Consider the following 19,840-nt stretch of genomic DNA (forward strand, 5'->3'; position numbering starts at 1 on the left):
TAGGCTTAACAGTCAGTACCCTTCGGGTTCAAATAGCAGCCCTCTCAGTATATCTTGATAGAAGACTGGCGAAAGAGGACCTCAATAAACGTTTTCTGTTAGCAAGGGAAAGAGTTTCCCCCGTCCTTAAAGGTAGTTTTCCACCTTGGGACTTAACTAGTGTGTTAGAGGCGTTATCTAAACACCCATTTGAACCTATAGAAGAGGTTCCCTTTAAGTTTCTAACTTTAAAATTTGCGTTTTTGTGAGCAATTACTACAGCCAGGAGGGTAGGGGATCTGCAGGCGCTGTCCATGAAGGAACCCTTCCTGCTGGTACAGCCAGATAGAGTCACTTTCAGGGCAGATCGTTTGTACCTACCAAAAGTAGCATCCTTATTTCATAGGACGCAAGACATAATATTGCCGTCCTTTTGTGATGAACCAATAAACGAGAAAGAAAAGAAATTTCATTGTCTGGCTGTAAGAAGGTGTCTTCTTACTTATCTAGAGAGAGAACAAAGAATTTTAGGAGATCCAATAACCTACTAGTTCTGTATGCTGGGCCCAGGAAGGGACTTCAGTCCTCAAAAGCCTCAGTCTCCAGATGGATAAGAGAAGCTATCTCCAGTGCTTATGTATGCTCCGGAATCCCAGCTCCAGCTAAAATCAAAGCTCATTCAACCAGATCTCTAGCAACTTCCTGGGCTAAAAAAGCAGGGGCCTCCTGGGAGCAAATCCGCAGTGCGGCCACCTGGTCCAGTCATCATACATTCCTGACGCACTATTGTGTGGAAATGTTGTCACAGCAAGATTTGGCTTTCGGTCGGAAGGTCCTACAAGCTGTGGTCCCACCCTGAAGGTAGGCCTGTGGTTACTTGATTATCCTCTCAGGTGTGCCGTACTGGAAGGTGATAGGAGAAAACCTACGTTGGACTTACTGGTATTTTTACGAACCTTCCAGGACGGCAGACCTACTTCCCACCCTAAGTGGAGGGAATCGATAAGCTAATCGCTAGGTGGTAAGTACCTATACGGAACTATGTCCCTTGTGAACCAGTTCAGGATTACTTTAATACATACTGGGGATCAAGGGGAAGGGTGTGGACTTATAACAAGCTGTCAATTGATTGTTTCCTGTAGGGAGGAGCCCTCATCTCAGGTGTGCCGTCCTGGAAGGTTCGTAGAAATACTGTTACCGGTAAGTCTAACGTAGGTTTTTGTTCCATGACATGAATAACGGTCGTGTGTACGCTGCATAAGTATTATACCTTGTTATAACAGAGGGGCTGGCAGGAACACCAGAAATTTCACATAAAGAAAGCAATACGAAAAGAACAGGATACTTCTTCACTAAAGTAAATGGTTTTAACAGATACATATCAGGAATATGAAATGTTGGGATACCATATTCTTTAATGCTGCTCCCTTATTAGACTGACTAGGGTTGGTAGTGTTGACTGTAAAAACTAGGCAGTGTTTGATTGACCAGGGATTAGATGACTCCAGTAGGGAAAAGCTATACAGTGTTCTGGCTTTAACAGGTCGTAACCAGTCTAGCACCGTCAGTAAGAAAAAAAAGGGAAAGGTCTGAGAACAAAAGCTTCTTGTGATTAGGCTGTCATTGGAACTGCATCTCATTAAAGATAAAACTGCATGCAAACAGCTAAATGCACAGATGAAACACATATAATAAAGACATTCTATCTGCCAAAAGATTTCTGTCAATGCAGCTTTGAGATTTACACAGCTACCCCCAACATCTCATCGGCTTCCCATTCTGCCCTTCCCCCCTTCTAGTCTAATGCCGCCTACACACGGTCGTTTTTTGTGATGAAATAAAACGTCGTTTTAAAAAACGCCATTTAAAATGATCGTGAGTGGGCTTTGTCGTTTTTTGTCTTCTAAAAAGCGACCCAAAAAAAATTCAAACATCCTTCAATTTTTTATGTCGTTTTTCAAAATGTCGTTTTTTGTGTCATAAAAAATGATCGTGTGTGGGCTAAAACAACGTTTAAAACAACGTTTTTAAACCCGCGCATGCTCAGAAGTTATGACGCGAGCTTGAATGAAACAGAGTGCCAATGTACGTGTTGTACGTAACCGCATTTTGCTAGAGCATTTTGAAAAAACGATGGTGTGTAGGCAACGTCGTTTTTTAAAATGAAGTTTGAAAAACTTCATTTTTTTTTTTTCATGAGAAAAAACAACGTTTTTTTACAAGACAGAAAACGACCGTGTGTACGCGGCATTAGTGCTGCTGTACAGGAGACTGCGGGAAGCTAAAAGCAAGCCTGCCTGGAGTTTATCTTAAACACAATGTAATACTATCAGAAAATATATTGTGCTTTTATTACCTAGTGAAGGAGTGAATTGTATGGTGTCAATGTAACAAATTTACCTGCATCCATCACCAAGGCCGAGCACCACTTATCTTATATGAATGAATGCACTTTATAGACGGGTGTCTTTAACCAATCAGTGCAAGCCTCTGTAGAGACATTTGTTTATGTGATCTCAGCAAGTTGAAGAAAGCAGGCCGGCAGGGTGACCCCTTTGTCTGACATTATCACAGACAACTGATATTTTATCACTACATATCACTGATCTATATGGCAGGTTACTAAAATTCTACTGTGAAAAGATTTAATTTTGCGGTGAATATGATGTATAAGGAGTGAAGGGGGCGCTCTAATACTTAATTCTAAAAAAAGTTTGACAAAAACTTAATAAACATAAAAAACTTGTGATAAAAAAATCACCCAAATAAATTGAACATAATATCTTGTAAAAGAAGAAAATTACAAAGTTTCAATTCTTCAAGACAAATTGTGAACAAAAAAAGTTTCCTAAACGACAGTGATTTGTCTTGTATAGATAGTTGAATCTTCTCAGTAATGTCCAACACAAAATACACCTTCAGCAGCTGAACAGTTGGTCACCCAAAGTGCTCATATGTGATATCTGCTTACCAGAGGATGTTGACCACTTTAATTAAAAAGTAGGTCTAATGCGCATTTCCGCAAGACATTACCTGCCAACAATGATGAATGTTGAATGCCGAGTAGACAAGATACACCTATGATGTATTGTATATGATGTATACGTCTACTTCTGATTCTAGTAACGGTTAGATATGCATTGTTCTATTGTTTGCTACTTTCAAATACTAACAACGTGGCTTAAAAACTTGCAGCCGAGATGTACATGGACCTGTGTACCTTTAGTAGCAATCTGACCACTGCCTGGAAGAGTCGTTCCCTGTCGGTATTAGCCGCTGCCCCATCCTCCTACTGCTATGTATGTACTGTATGTAGCAAAACATCAGGAGCATGCACAGCTACATGTTAGCAATGGTAGGACTTCAGGTAAGATCAGTGATTTGTTATGTGTTCACCCATAAAAGTAAGAAGTGCTAGCTAACTATAATATGTGCAGAATAGAGGAGGTGTCACTAATCGCTGGCACTATTCAGTGTTCTGCTGTATGCCAGATCCTACTATCAGCCCCTCTGCCCTGTAATCGGATAAATATGAGACTGTTCAGTGAGTCTTAAAACTTAAAGTGATTGTAAAGCCACTTTATTATTTTCCTACAATCCTGTGTTAGATAAAGTTATGTGCCCCAGTGTATGTGCCCTGTAAAAAAATTGCTGCTGTATACCTTATTTCAGAGCACCCCTCACGTAACTGCCCGCTGCTATCCTCTGCTGTTCTAAGTACAGCGGGAGGGGCTGAGAATCATTTGCGGACATCAGCCAGGAAGAGGGAAGAAAGAGTGGCTGGCAGTCACGTGAGCACCGTGCGCCACTCTGAAATAAGATATAGAGCAGCACAAGAGGTTATCCAATACAGGGGGTTGTAAGAAAAGATTATTATAGCAGCAGGAGGGGAGGGCACTGTCACTAGCTGACAGACGGGGGGGGGAGGGGGGCAGGAACAGAGGAGAGACAACGGGATGAACCCTTTTCATGCCATCACTTCCTAAATCCGATTCCCCCGTAAGTTATTATAGGTTATGTGCATGTTGTTAGCTTAATTCCAATTATGAGATTACCCCTCTTATGTTTGAGGAGTATATCACTACTACTACATTAACATGTATACAATTCCAAGTGGTTACTTGGCACCTTTGTATTTTCCTGGGTAAAGGCTGGATCTCCTTCAAAAGTGTAAAGAAAGCGATCACAGTTTAAATGGTCTTTGTGAACTGTTTGAGATAATTTGACGATTGACAAAAAAAAAAAAAACAGGCCGCCATTCCCCTTTACCTGGCAGCATTTCATCAAAACTTGACCTTGCTTCAGGGTGACGAAGAAGAGACTTTGGAGTGAAGACAATCAGCTGTGTGGTGGAAAAATATATAAAGAATCAGACGCAGGATTATTATAAACACAGCAACATTACACAATTTAGTAGCATACAGAGATCCTTTAAAAGCTAGAACAAAAAATGCCCACACCATTGTATGCTCTTCTTTGTTTTAAAATTCACATAATGTGAACTGGTGCATGTTGAGTTTTCGATAATAATGCCAATTTCTTTATTTTTCTTCCCCAATTACCTATATAAAGAGCTTTTTATAACACTGAACTGAGTGTGGCAGAAAAGGAGCCATTACAAAGACATGTGAAAACCTGTTCAGGATTTGCTATAAGGCATGCGAGAATGCCCAGGTGCAGGTTTTATGGACAGTGGCTAGTGGGCAACATGTTGGGTAACACTCACGTCCTGCCACTCTAGGGTCTTGTGTTAATTTTTCACATGATAACTGATTTATAGGATCTTCTTGTGTTCATAAGACCAGATTCATACTGTGTGTTGTGTAATTCATTCAACACATTTCTGTGCATTAAGGTGTGCTGTGAAAATGCAGGCCATTCATTTTGAATGGACTGGCAACACAGCCCGTTTTAGATACAAATAACATTAGGCCAGGGGATGGGTCTTGTGACCAAGGCCGTCTTAATAGCATCTTGGGCCCCTGGGCAAAGTAATGTTCTGGGGCCCCTACAATGATGACAGTGCAGGTAAACAGACATCAAGTAGGTAGGAGGCAGACTGCCTCCCCTGTGTATCTAGCTTGGGTGCAAGGACCAGCTGCTTTGGGAAAAATGCAGGGGGCCCCCCATGCAGCTGGGGCCCCTGGGCAGTGCCCAGGTGTGCCCTCTCATTAAGACAGACCTGCTTGTGACAACAGTTTTTTTTGCCCTCTGTATCTGAAATCACATCTGTACGTTTTGACTTCCTTTTTGGATATTGGTATAGTGCTATACATTTTTTAACTAAAAAGGTGTTGAGCAGCTCACCGGTTTACGGAAAGGTAATAAGATCTGTCTGCGGAGAACGTGGAAGAAATTGGCAGGAGTGGAGCAATTCACAACAATCCAGTTGCAGTCATAAAGCTGGCGGACAGCAAGGTCGTCAGAACTTTTCTGTGCAAAAAAATAAAAAATAACCCAATGAATTTAACTTTCATTCCATATGCATTTCAGAAGCCCAATAACATTTCACTATACAATCTTACATAAAAGATAAACTAATAACAAGTAAAATGTAAGTGTTCTGTGCATTGTTCAGTAAGACTGAAAGCAGTTGTGAGGTGGCAAGTGCAACAACCCATAACAGCTAATAGACTTCAATCAGTATGGAGAGAGTACTCTCAGCTGACTCGCTGGCTGGTTTATTGTAATCTGTTAAAGAGGAAGTAAACCCTAATGGGTTTTACTTCCTCTGTATTTCCCTGCAAAGGTAAAGCATAATGGGCTACTATGCATTGCATATCAGCCCATTATGTGTCACTTACCTGAAACCGGAGCCTGCGATGTCACAGATGTCCCTTGTTGCAGGAAGCGTCCATTATTCACCCCTCTTCCCTCTTCCTTCCAGGGGTTTTGCGACTGGCCGGAGTCATGTGACCCGCCAGTCATGGCATGATCTTCCTTTAGGAACGGCACGATCGCTGCTTCTAAAGTACGCCTGTGCCGTAGACATCAGCGATTGTCTCTATTGTAAATATCTCCTAAACCGTGTAGGTTTAGGAGTTATTTCCCGCACCTACAGGTAAGCCTTAATCTAGGCTTATCTGTAGGTAAAAGTGGTTGTACAGGGTGAACAACCACTTTAAGTGGCACTCTTTGTACAGTTAGAAAAGACCAGTTCAACCTGTCCTGGGTGAAATCACATTTTGAAGCTTCCGTTTTCAGTAGTGTGGATCACACAGTAAACTCTACTGCCTCACATCCTGCATAATTATTAATCCTCCCCACTTCCAGCAGAAGCCATCAATCCCACATCCCACCAGTGTAATACAGGAAGCCCTCTTTGTTCACTTTTCATGCTTCTTTCCATAATGTGTTATAAGGACCCACTTCTTTATCTGCAGGAGAGTGCATAACCCCATCATCTTTTTTCCTGCAATAGTAACACAGGAAGTAGCTTACCATCTTCTTTCTCTTTACGCATTAACACTCTTTCTCCTATATGCCAATGCACAAAACCCACCATTATATTACAATTCCCATTCCGTAAGAAATTTTAAAACAGATACTGGCCCACGTTATTAACCACGACTTACAGGCCACACATCCGGATCATCATTGCACATCTGAAGGAATCGTTCAGGTCTAGCAGAGGAATGTTCTGGACCCTAACACAGACATGAAGGGAAAAAAATCAAAATAAAACACTGTAAAACCAATAGACAATATGCTCTGTAAAAAAAAAAAACACCTTTAAAATGCTAAATTAATATTAACACTGCTTTGACAAGTAGGTTGTTCTTACCATGCCCTCCATGCCATGTGGTAGCAGCAATACAATTCCATTCTGTCGTACCCACTTGGCCTGTCCTGGGCAGATGAACTGATCGATGATACACTGAGCAGTGTTATGGAAGTCTCCAAATTGGGCTTCCCAAAGTACCAGTGCATTGGGGCTGGCTGTAGCGAAGCCAAGCTCAAATCCTAAGTGAAAGACCAGAAATGTTAGATCAAAGAGGAAATCGAGATTTACCAACATACTGCTGAAGGTATTCAGCCTTTACATACAAATACAAAATTTCATGAAACCAGTTCTATACAGATCCAACCCACTACTGGTTCCCATGTATGCTTTCCAGATCCCTTAAACAAGAACGTCCTAATAAACGACTTCTGTGCAGCCACTCAAGAAAAAGGTTTATGTTTGCGCGGAATTGCGCCCAATTCTTGTACTACTACTACTACTACTACTACTACTACTACAAGGCTGAAATTCATTGTACACTTTTTAACAGCCTTTCAATGAACTGTTGTTACCACTGCTTAAAAAGGGACACTATAAAGGCTTTTTGTCATTTTAATTAATTTATTTTTTGTACTGGCCTGTGTATAATTAAGTGAGATTCCATCTCCACTAGGAGTGTACCTCCTCCCCCCCCTTTTTTTTTTAAACAACCTGGTTTATATAAGGTGGCCCCTAACCTCCTTTTTGCGGGTCCCCAGACATTTCTGGCTCCTCCTCTCTGGCAACTGCCCCCATAGGAAGCTGCTTTCTATGGGGGGCACTAGTGCTTGCTACGAGCTTGCCTGTCTGCGTCTACCCCCCTCCCTCGTCACTGGCTTGGGTTCAGAGTAGCAGGAGTCAATCGCTTTCAGCAAAGCTTTAGAGACCAGGAAGCGAGGGGTGAGAGAAGAACTGCAAACATGCACATTGCTGGATCGAATGAGGGCTCAGGAAAGCACTCACACTAGTCATGGTCATGTGGTACGAACACGTTTGTGTGCTGTGGTGCCATTTATGTGGTATAGCACAGCAACGCACCATCATTGCAGTGAAGTACGTAGATTGTGGTGCATTGCAATAAATGAGGCAGGGCTGACATTTTTGTACCTTTAAGTGTGCTACAGCCAATTTACTTTGAATCGGGGGGCCAACACAATGTGCACCAATGCACAGAACTGTATGCGATTTGGTCAAGTACATTCAGATAAATGGAACCTTAAAGATAACACTTTAGGTCTGAAACTTTTTTTTCTTGTTTAAGTTTCTAACAGTTCTCTTTATATATCAAAGTAAAACCTAATCAATGGTTTGGTTTTCATCTCTGCAGTAGAGACAGTTGTTAATACAGAAATGAGTTGACCTCCAAAACCTAGAACAAGTAGGTAGCCCTTAGTGTATCTTTGCACAGATAAAAACTGCAAACCCAGCAGAACTAGTACAGTTTGATTATAAACATCAGCCTCTCACACTCACCTAGCACTCCATACTCAGACAGCGAGCTGTTGCATACTGTATATGGAGCTTGGTTAGGCCACAGATAGTTCATGGGAATACACGTTCTCTTGTCTACATTTTGGTCATGTAAAACATGATGACGGTGGCTGTAGAAATGAAGAAAGAACAGAATTTGATCAATTCTACTACAACAATAACCCCACTAAACTTTGAACAATAGAATCACAGAACCACAATACCTAAAAGTGCCTCTCTCTACATCTTGCCCACTGAGGCGGATATGAATGCCCTCTTTCAAGAGTGACCCAAATGCCATATACTCAGCCAAAGCCCAGTCAACAGTTCGGTTCTTCACCATCTCTCCTCGACCCTTCAAAACGCGGCTCAGACCTATTTAGAGAGATACCGTTGGTGTTTACGTGATTACGATTGAATAAAGCTGAAAACAGTCAGATATATGAGAAAGGTCCTCACCTCCATGAATAGTAAAGTCCTCTACAGGGACTGAGCTAGCCAAGTTTCCAATGTGTGAGAGATCCTCCTCATTGAGACCAGTGGAGGGACAGGACATGCTGCGTGGTTGACCATCCAGAGTGAAGAAACCTGCAAAGTGGTAGACAACAATGCAACGTCAATCCTACTATTAAAAATGTTTCCCCAATCAGTGTGTACCTAGGGGTGGCCAAGGATAGCTTGATTGCTAGTCCTAGCCAAAGGCTTCTATGTCAAATGAAGCGATTACCATGCAACAAATGAAAACATTAGGAACACTCAGATATAAACAAGAACTGCATGATAATTGTTAACTGCTCTTAGAAATGGGTGCAGTGCTTCCACTGCAGTTGAAGCAATATGAGGGCCTAATGGTACATCAACACAAAATGGTTCCAGCCATTACTGATAAGAGATCTCCTCATCTACTGCTGACCATACAGAGGAGTCATGCATTATGCTGATCTTTTAGATTGATAACATTTACCAGCATTGCAATAAGAGTGCTTCCCCAATAAATTGTTGGGTAGGTGGGGGGAGGGGCTAACACTACTAGAGATATCAAGGGCTGAATGAAGAGTATGAACAAAGTCAATACCAGGCCATGGGGAATCCAGCCAGTGCTTGATATGAAGGATCTTTTCATCTTTGGAACGGTTTAAGGCCTCCTCACAGATTTTGTCATATTTTGCAATCTCCTCCTGTAAGACACAAGTTGTATTACATCTCTAATACAACACTGAAATAACTACTTGCTCCTACTCTAAGGCAACTATTACCCTACATTCTAAGTAGACCGTACCTCATACTCCAGCTGGTTGACTACGCCTTGCGATATCAGAGTCTCTGCATATTTTTGCAGTACAGTTTTCTGTTTTCGGATCTGCTTGTACATCAGTGGCTGTGTAAACATAGGCTCATCCATCTCATTGTGTCCATTCCTGCGGTAGCAGACCTACACATAGGAGGAAATAGTTGCAAGGGTGAGAAGTGCTATAAACAAACTCTGACGGGTTATTTTGTTGGTTAATAGGGCCAAGTGCCTGGAAAACTTTGTATTTAGTAGAAGAGATATCCTAATGTTTTGTCGAACACAACATCTTGGGAATGCTCAAAGAGTGGCAGAATATAGCAAGTAACTTATGTGCAGCTACTCCCAGAACACAGAAAATACATTAAACAGTTTATTTGTGCTAAAGTATGATCAGTGTACAATAAAAGTTTTTATAATTCTTCGGCCATTTCCAAGAACAGAGAGCAGAGGACAGAACAGAATAAAGAAAACGATATGCATAACAGTGCACACCTCACATTAACAAGATAAAACACACAATCATTAACACCATAATAACACCATTAATTCAAGACACAGAGCAAAGTCACCTTGTAGTGCTAAAATCAAGAGCATGGACTATAAAACATTACCTCATCACTACTGCCTACCTTATCATAGTTCAGAAGTGTTTAGGGCAGGGGTCTCCAAACTTTCTAAACAAAGGGTTAGATTACTGTACTTTATACTTTAGGGGGGCTGAACTGTGGGAGTAGAAAATGCCTTAACATGAGTGGAAGAAAATTACATAGTGATTGTGGTAAGGAGGAGGAGGAGACATACTGCACCATCGTTGGTGTCAGCAAAATGAATGGTGCCACATCATAGGTGTCAGTGGGAGGAACACTATCCCTTTGTTTGGTGTTAGCAGAATTAATAGTGCCCCATTGTTGGTATCAGTGGGAGGACTAGTACCCCATCATTGGTATCAGTGTAAGGAATAGTGCTCCACTATTGTTGTCAGTGGGAGGAATAGCTATTGTTGTCAGTGGGAGGAATAGCTGTCCATTGTTGGTGTCAGTGGGAGGAATGGTGCCACAAGGGCCAAAAAGGGCAAGTAAAGGACCACATTTGGCCCCCGTTGGACGCAGTTTGGAGACCACTAGTCTAAGGAATCAAAGCATACAGGTACAGAAAACAAGGTCTTAAAAACCTTGCAGGGAAACGGTTTCCATGTCAAGGGATTCTTATTTTCATTGAGGCGGGCATCAAGGATAGCTACAGCACATTAGGCTAAATAATTGTTTGTGTTAATCTGATGTTCTTAAACACTATCTTGAAAAGACTTTGAAAGACAAGGGAGAATCAATAGGGCTCCCACTACTACAGCCTTTTGTGTTCCCGGAATGCCAGAGTACATAGGATAATGCTGTCTTCCAATCAATCTCTTTGCACTGTTCTAACTACCATCATTATCCTGTACCACACACATTCCTGCCAGCCTCTTCCTCGTGTTAACTTCTACACTGCCGAGAAAGGTGGTCAGTAAATGGTCACTGGCACAATTGGGTAACCATGGCACAAGTAGGATTGCACAGAATACTAGTTCTCATAATGGGCTTAGACCATTGCAGATGCATGGAAGATCTATACATACCAAGTCCACAACCACATCCTTGTGAAAGGTAGCCCTCCACTCTGCAGCCACGTTACACACATACACAACAGCCTCTGGATCATCTGCGTTGACATGGAAAATAGGAGCATTGACCACCCTAGCAACATCGGTAGGGTATGGAGAGGAGCGTGCCATTCGAGGATCAGTTGTGAAACCAATCTGAAAACATATGTATATTATGAAGTTAGGGATGGAATAGTACAACTGCATATAACATGACATAACTGAATATAAACAGGACATGCGTGATAACTTAAAATTGTGGCCAGCAACACAAAAGATGACTGGAAGTTTAAGTGTAAGTGTAAGTTAGCACAAAATACGATATCCCACATGTCTAGGTTTACATGTACTTTTGATAATTTAGCCTATTGTCTTTATGAGCTGTGATCCTGCCAATCCCCATTCTTTTATGTTCTAATCTGTCCTAGCACGGTAAATTTCTGAAGTAATCTGTCCTAGCATGGTAAGTTTCTGAAGTCATCTGTCCTAGCATGGTAAGTTTCTGAAGTCATCTGTCCTAGCATGGTAAGTTTCTTAACCTTGGACCGTGTCAGTGTGTTTTTTTTTTTTATTATTTTCTACAATAATATATATATATTTTTTTTCAGCCCTGTTGGGGGGCTTTGGTGAGATATCAGGGGTCTTAACAGACTCTGACATCTCCCCTTTGAGACAGAGAAAGGGACTAAGGACACAGATTCCCCAGTCCCTTTCTCAGCAGTCTCAGCTGCGCTGAAAATGAATGCAGAGAAGACGCTGTGTTCTCTTCATTCATAAACTGAAACATTGTAAACACAAGTTACGATGTTTCAGTTATGTGAATGGACAGAGTCAGTGATCACTGACTTTGTCCATTCGGAGCAGTAAGGAGCCGGATTTACCGGCTCCTACCCCACTCTCCATCCTGACAGTTCCAGGGGGTGGAGGAGGAGCACGGAAGGAGAGAGAAACACGGCGGATACACAGCGGGAATACACGGCAGGAATACACGGAGGAATACACGGCGGGATACAGTGACGGAGAAATACACAGAGGGAGAGAGAAACACGGCGGGGGACACGAAGGGAGGGACACTGCAGCTAAACGGAGGGGGGCTGGAGGAGGACACGGGACAGTCAGCGGTGATCGTGTGTGGGGGAGTTACAAGCACCGATTACCGCTGATTTTAAAGCAGCTGAAAGCCGCACGCGGGGGGGAAGGGGGAGAGAGAAGAGGAACTTGTAACTTCACCATGCACTGATCACCGCTGACAGTACATGTATCGAGGGAAGCATCGGGAGCATTTGCCCAAGTACAAGTACTCGGGCAAATGCTTGGTATCGGTCCCGATACCGATACTAGTATCGGTATCGGGACAAGCCTAAAATGTACCAAGACATTCTGATAAAGATCTGCTGCCATCTACCAGGATGATGAAGATGAAATGAGGGTGGACATTTCAGCAAGACAATGATCCCAAACACAAAGCCAAGGAAAACGCTAAAATGTTTTAAAAAAAAAAAGAAAATAAAGGTGTTACAATGGCCCAGCCAATCACCTGACTTGAATCCAATAGAAAATCTATGGAAAGAACTAAAGATCAGCCTTTTATAGAAATGGCCCACAGAACCTATGAATTGTTACCAACATGTGGTGAACATTTCATGTCAACAGCACCTTTAGAAATATATTTTCCTAGAAAAATGGTGACGCTTTCAATACTTATTTTACTTGCTGTATTTCAAAACACAATACGTTTCTAATACGCAAATGTGAAAAATAATAAACACTCATGTGTGTGTGTATATATAGCGCTAACAGTTTACGCAGCGCTTTACAATATAGAAAGGGAGACAAAACCGTTATAATACAAAAAAATACAAGAGGATTAAGAGGGCCCTGCTCAGAAGATATAGATATCCAAAGTTGTGAATTACAAGAATATCTAGTCCAAAATAAAAATCCAAACACAACAGATGTGAATAATAAATAAAGCACCAAATGCAGCCCACTATCGCTTATATGGACATACACTCACCAATATGCGTCAACTTGATTTCGAGCATGCATGTTTTTTTTTTCACGTCGGAATTGCATATAGAACTTTTCCCATAGGAAAAATGAGAACCAGCTCTCAAATTTTTGTTGTTGGAAGATCCAACAGAAAAAGTCAGATGGAGCCTACACATGGTGGGAATTTCCAACTAAAAAGCTCACATCAAACTTTTCTTGTCGGAAATTCAGACCGTGTGTACGCAGCATTACATACACTTCAGATGAAAAAGGTCATACTCCCAAGAATATATCCAAATAAAACAAGTACATCCACATAGTGTTCTGAGAGGGAGAGTGGGGTGTTGGGCACTAGCACCCAGTGTATGGTGCGTCCTAGCTAGAATAAGCTAGGGTCTTACAATGGGAGCTCTTTGGACAGGCTTTGTGGATGGAGCTCATGGCCTACAGGTATGGCATCTAAACTAAGCAGTGTATTGGTGGCCCTTGACTACATAGTCAATTTTACTCAAAAAGGTAAACATACTGTATAACCCATGGTTAACAGTTTATAAGAAACCTAAAGATACACACCTGGTTGTTGACTACCACATGAACAGTGCCATGTGTTGTGTGAGATGGAAGGTCACTCAAGTGGAAGGTCTCATATACAATTCCTTGTCCTGCAAAAGCAGCATCACCATGTATCAGTAGAGACATAACCTGTATTCGTAAAAAAAAGGAAACAAGTAAGCAAAACGTCTATTAGAAGATCAACGCTCCTCATTGTATCTGGTCATTGCTCACCTTTTTCCCCTCTGTGTCTCCACAGTAGAACTGCTCAGCTTTGGTTTTGCCCTGGACAACAGGGTCTGCTGCTTCAAGATGGGAAGGATTAGCTACCAAAGACATTGTGATGTTTCGGTCAGTTACTCTGTTTATCCGCCTGTGGTACATTCCCAAGTGGTACTTCACATCTCCAGAACCCTACACATAATGGAAAAGAGTAAGGTGAACCTTGTTACTCCAATATTCCAGGAAACAACATTTTTTTCACAATCCTCACTTGGATAATCACTTAATCCATCAACTATCACATTTTTTCCCCCCCTATGAACAGAACATCCTTCAAAAACATCAATCCTTTATGTGCCATGCAATTAACTTTTTCTACTGATGACCGACTTCCCTAGCCAGAAAACTTCCTCTGTGCACCACGCAATTTACTGTGTTACTTGTGTCTGACTTGCCTAACTTCTGGGCTAAGTCTTGCTCAACCACCCATGTCCAATAAGGATGCATCAGTGGCCAGTAAGGAAAATATCATTGGACAAGTGAATGGCAACTACCTGACTTATTTCCAGATGTCAGACCTCAGTAACAAAGTAAAACTTAATTAAAGGAGCACGGAAGAGCCTTAATTGTGTAACAAAGGTAAAGGAAGGCATCCACTGGTGTCTGCATTAAAGTAGTAATTTTACTTTTCAAAATGACAAATAGGTTCTCTTAAAAGCAGAAAAAAATAAATCAGCAATACATACCTCATCTGCGGCTTCAAGTTTGGAGTCAAACTGACAGAAAATCTGTTCCAGCTCCTTCCTGATCACATTGGCCAATACATTAAGACGACCTCTGTGAGAGATAGAATATGTTATTATACTGCATTATACACAAATATAGATCTTCACATTCATTCTATAGAGAAAAGAAAATCGAGAAGGGTGAAAAACAGAATCAATTTAGGTCTTTCATCTTAAGGACCGCTATTGTGAAAAAAAGGAATTTTGACTTAACTCCAAATTCTATAGATTGGAGTACAGTACAGGCTGAGCATTCAAAGCTCCTGTGTTATTGGCTCGTACCTTCAGGTGATTGGACACTGGAAAACCTTTTGAGGATTCCTTATAACTCTTACTCTGAGTTCTCAGTTTTGTAGCAAGCAATGCAGAGTAACCCAGGAGTAGAAGGGAGGGTGGCCTATGTCCTGCCCTGTACTCCAAGATATGGAATTACAGGCAAGTCAAAACTCCTCTCCTTCATTGTACAATACAGGACACAGGCTAAGTATTCAAAGCCATGGTGTTAAAGTGATACTAAAGTCTGTGTTTTTTATTTATTTTTGTTAAAATTAACAAACATTATACTTACCTGCTCTGTGCAGTGGTTTTGCACAGAACAGCCTGGATCCTTCTCTTCTCGGGTCTCGCTTCGATGCTCCTGGCCCTTCCCTCCTGTTGAGTGCCCCCACAGCAAGCAGCTTGCAAAGGGTGCACCTGAGCTGAGCTGTAGCTCCCTGGGTCTATTCAGACATGGAGCCGCGGCCCGACCCCCTCTCTTTCCTCATTGGTTTACTAACTTTGACTGACAGCAGCGGAAGCCAATGGCACTTCACTGCTGCCTCAGCCAATGAGGCAAGAGAGTCCCAGGCAGCCGAGTCTCTCGTGCAACATTGCTGAGTCAGATGGGGCTCAGGTAAGTATTAGGGGTGCTGAAGGTTTTTTCTCTTAATGCATAGAATGCATTAAGAGGAAAAAAAAAAACAATTTTAAAGCTAGTGACTGAGAAACCGGATGAAACAGAGGGCCCTGAAACAGTAGGTCAAGCCAGTTGGGGAGAGGCCAAGGGTCGTCTGCGAGTAGCCGAAGTATGGCTGTGTCCCAGGTTCTTCTGAGCCAGTTTGGTGCATCTCCTTAGCATGCTAGCTGAGGACTTGCGGAGTGGGGTAGGGTTATAGGGAAGGAACCCAGGAGGCATGTCTTCAAAAAGTTTGCCAGTGTTAAATCAATTAAAAAAAAAGGTACAAGCCTATAACACTTGTAATGGTAGTATTAGGTATATACACATTTTGAGAGGACAGATGGCATTAACAAATACAGTCAGTCAATGTTGAACATTTAGAACTCAAAAAAACACCCTTCCCACATACCTGTGTGGCATTCCCATGATGACATATTCAACGCCATTCAGACTGGACTTATCGATGATGGTCTTCAAAGCAGGAATCAGCACTTCGCAACCCTCCAATCCAAAACGTTTCTCAGAAGACCACTTACGATGAAGGAACTCTTCAAATCTGTAACAAAATCAATGGAATTTATGAGAGGCCACAGATTTAGCTGGAAACCAGGTAGGAAAAGGTGCTCATGGGGCCCCCTTATTATGATTTCTATGTTATACACATGTATTTGACACCTCACACAGCTGTCCAATCCATCCTAAAAATGGCAGATCGAAAAGCTGTCATCTCCTGTCTAAGTCCTGTCACTAACCTGCATATATTTCCACTGAGAATTATCTACATGCGTGCATGTCACTGAATTTCAGCACCCTAAATGTTAAACTCTCCAAAAGTGCAACAACAATACTGAGGAAATCACTCAACATTTCTGGGCATCAATAAGGACCCCATCGTTACAACCAAATTCTTCCTCTCTTGATGAGGAAGCAAACATCACCATTTTGGATTTGGACTTGCTCTACAAAAAGGAACTTCAGGTGCATGCATTGATGCACCTGGCTTTTGGGTTGGGTGGGAGAAAGGGGAAAATAGGTGTGTATTTAGGATTAATGTCCACTTTAAAACTGACCAACATACCTAGTAGATCTAACCAGCCTGGCTAGCATTGTACGTTTCTCCTCACTGGTGAACTGCATGATTCCTGGGGTCTCAAACTTTTCACGGATCCATTGACATTGTTCCAAATCATTGATAAACATGAACTCTACTCCTATGTGCTGACAATAGGAAGTCTGCAGAAACAAGGTAGATCAGACCAGAAAAGGTATACAGATTTTTCAGTTCGACAAGACAGTAAATATTCAGATGCATAAACTCAGTTTGAGTTTCTCTCCTTACCTCCAGCCTCTTGATGATTTCTCGGAGGGGCAGTGCCGTCTCATTGCCTCCAATGAAAGTAGTGGTTGGTAGATGGAAGACTTTGTCTAGGTCCGATTCCTCCAGCCCATAAAACCCTATGGGGGCAGCGATCAAAAGACAGACAGATGGAGGAAGCGTTACAGGAGGAGCAACACAATGCAGCCAGTCATGCAGAGGGTTCAATGGTGTTAACAACCACGTGGCATATTCAATACGAAGGAGGGAAAGGTGACAGGACAGGAGCAAAGGACAGTGATATGACCAGCACATAACAGGACACAGAAAATGGACACAGCACAAAGTCATCATGGTGTAATTGAAGCAGGGTTATTATTAAATGATTAACATCATTTTGTCACATGAAACATTGAGAATTTGTAAGATTTGGTGCAGAGGAGAGTAAAAGAATGGGAAGCAGATGGGGATACAAGCAGAATGGCAGGTAGTGGAGCGGGGTAGAAGAAAGGCATTAGTCTACAACTGACCTGAAAATAAATTTTTTCCTCAGTACAACAGTTTATCAATTATAATAGGACCCACATCAGTACAAATAACTCGATATATGATAAATAAAGTACCACTCATACACACACACAAAACCTTAACATTAAAAACGATGAACATGAGCAATAAGCGACTTTGAAAAGAAGGTTGGACAAATCCCAGAAGCCAGAAAGCCATGGCACTTAAAGTGCTGCAACTGGTATCCAATACACGCTGAAGCTATTTTTACTGTGAATTTTTACTTCAATGTCTACTGTGTCAGTTTGGGTTTTGAGTGTGTAGTTGTCTTGCATAAGATAAGAGAGTAGCCAGCCGAGACTCTAGATACACCAATATTACACCCATTAATGATGGCTTCTGGAAGCTACAGCCTATGCACCCACATGGAAGTGCATAACCCCAAGTGCCGTAATGCTCTCAGATGCAATTAGCTACGTATGTGAAACAAATCAGCTCACAATTCAGTTTGAGCTCAAATATCTTTGCCGAAATTACTGCATATCTTTATCTGTAAATTGCTTTAATGCTATTCCACAAACATCTGCCTGAATTTTAGATTTACAGGTTAAACGGTGACATAATTGCTTAATTCCACATCCTAATACATTTTACATTTTAGTTGTAATACTGATGTTTAATTTCTACTTGCTTACATAATCAATAGATCTAAGCTGAGGAATGCCGACCATATATGGTTCGAATTTTCGGCTGGTTTTAGCAGGAACTGGCTGAGATTTAAACCGTGTATGGGCAGGCTGAATAAACTGATCGACTGATCAAACTGGGAACATGATGGATATTACTTGGGATTATCGCTAGTGGCTGTTACAGCCGCTAACAAAAATCACTGTCTTCTCCCAGCAGGGACGGCTTCCCCTGGAAATTCGCAACAGGTATGGCAGAGAGGGCAACACACTTATCAAAATTTGTATGGTTCTTGCTAAACCAGACCATTGTGATCTGTGTGTACCCAGCTTAACAGTTCGCCCCTGTTGCTTGGAATATAGCACTCACCATTTGTTGCACTATATTTTGCTTTTCACTGTATGCAAGGCTCCTTTGGTGCATGACACATTGTGCATGTGAATGACTGCAAAATTGGATTTTAATTTCAAAAACCTGATTTTCAGGTCTGAGTTTTTTCACAGCTGCTATCTAGGGATTGCTTGCCAGCTGTCACAGGAGAGAGAGCTTACAACAGCATCTATGCACAGGTACCGTTAGATGGGATAACAAGAACAGATAGAAAAAACGGTTGGTCAGATCATGGTCACACGTTGACCACCATTTAGAATCTCTGCTCTACTTTAGTGTTCCTCTGAAGAAAACACCTCTTCTGGTGTATATGCAAAGATATCAAAAGACAATTGCCATCGGTATAGACTGTTCCCGCCACTGTAAAAAAAGTCTTTAATTTAGGTGTGCTGGCCAGCAGCTTGTCATTCCAGCTGGTTTCTTCAAAGATACAAGCCAACGCCTTAGCCCATGTGTTCGTTTAAGCCTGGTACACACGATTGGATTTTCCACGGACAAAACGTAGGACTTTTTTCTGAAGGAATTTGTCTTGTATTAAAAATGGCACACAATTGTCGGCCAACAAACAAGGAACTACGTGGTTTTTCAGCTCTTTAGCGCCACCCTTTGGGCAACTTATGCTAATGTTGTGTTATGGTGACGACAACAGCCTGTCATCACACATTTCCTGTCGGATAATCTGATTGTGTGTATGAGGCTTTAGGCTGCTGCAAGGGCTGGTTTAATCACCACAGTGATGTCTTGTTCTGTAAGATTGTTTCCAATAACACTGCTTACACCAGAGAGTTTTAATCAATGGGATGCGTGAACATCTCATCCGTCCCTTATCACTTCAAATTAGTCTGCTTACATGAACTTCGAGCAATTAATTTGCAGCAGCACTGGAGAGACGATTAATCACTGATTAAGAGTGTTTTAGCCAGCCATACCTGACAGAACATTTTTCCTCTCTTGCCTAAACCTCTTTCAATTACTACAGCATGGAGTATAGAAATTCGTGACCACAAGTTTGCACGCTACATAAAATGAATGCAAAGTAGATTTTTACTGTTGCAAAGAAATCAAAGTCACTATGCAAACTACAAACATGCCGAGCGTACACATTTTTGTATTTAAAGGCTTTAATAGGGATTAATTAACATAGGTGTAGAGGCCCATACAGCATGCAAGAGCTTTTTGTTTATGCTTCCAGAGCAGTCAGTCTATATTAGTCAATGGAAGTGAAGCAGCTGTATGGATATGGACATGTATGCAGGTGCACAGCCCTGAATGCAGACAGTGTGCATTCGGGGCCGTACACTTGTCTGTCGG

At 41.8% G+C, this 19,840-nt stretch overlaps 1 protein-coding gene across 3 annotated transcripts in view; it reads right to left on the minus strand.

Annotated features, from left to right (window-relative positions):
* The window catches only part of OGDH (oxoglutarate dehydrogenase), a 94,460-nt gene that overhangs the window by 19,103 nt on the left and 55,517 nt on the right, over window positions 1-19,840 (minus strand). For all 3 annotated transcript variants that reach the window (XM_040346036.1, XM_040346035.1, XM_040346037.1), the window contains 16 exons: window positions 16,970-17,085; window positions 16,709-16,863; window positions 16,040-16,186; window positions 14,655-14,745; window positions 13,921-14,100; window positions 13,708-13,836; window positions 11,119-11,298; window positions 9,492-9,644; window positions 9,288-9,390; window positions 8,672-8,800; window positions 8,437-8,587; window positions 8,216-8,343; window positions 6,764-6,942; window positions 6,555-6,626; window positions 5,287-5,412; window positions 4,249-4,321 (listed from right to left, as the gene is read on the minus strand). In XM_040346036.1, the coding sequence (XP_040201970.1) occupies window positions 4,249-4,321; window positions 5,287-5,412; window positions 6,555-6,626; window positions 6,764-6,942; window positions 8,216-8,343; window positions 8,437-8,587; window positions 8,672-8,800; window positions 9,288-9,390; window positions 9,492-9,644; window positions 11,119-11,298; window positions 13,708-13,836; window positions 13,921-14,100; window positions 14,655-14,745; window positions 16,040-16,186; window positions 16,709-16,863; window positions 16,970-17,085 (2,112 nt within the window). The remainder of the gene's footprint in view (window positions 1-4,248; window positions 4,322-5,286; window positions 5,413-6,554; window positions 6,627-6,763; window positions 6,943-8,215; window positions 8,344-8,436; window positions 8,588-8,671; window positions 8,801-9,287; window positions 9,391-9,491; window positions 9,645-11,118; window positions 11,299-13,707; window positions 13,837-13,920; window positions 14,101-14,654; window positions 14,746-16,039; window positions 16,187-16,708; window positions 16,864-16,969; window positions 17,086-19,840) is intronic.

Source organism: Rana temporaria, chromosome 3 (assembly GCF_905171775.1).
Source record: "Rana temporaria chromosome 3, aRanTem1.1, whole genome shotgun sequence".
NCBI classification, from domain to species: Eukaryota; Metazoa; Chordata; class Amphibia; order Anura; family Ranidae; genus Rana; species Rana temporaria.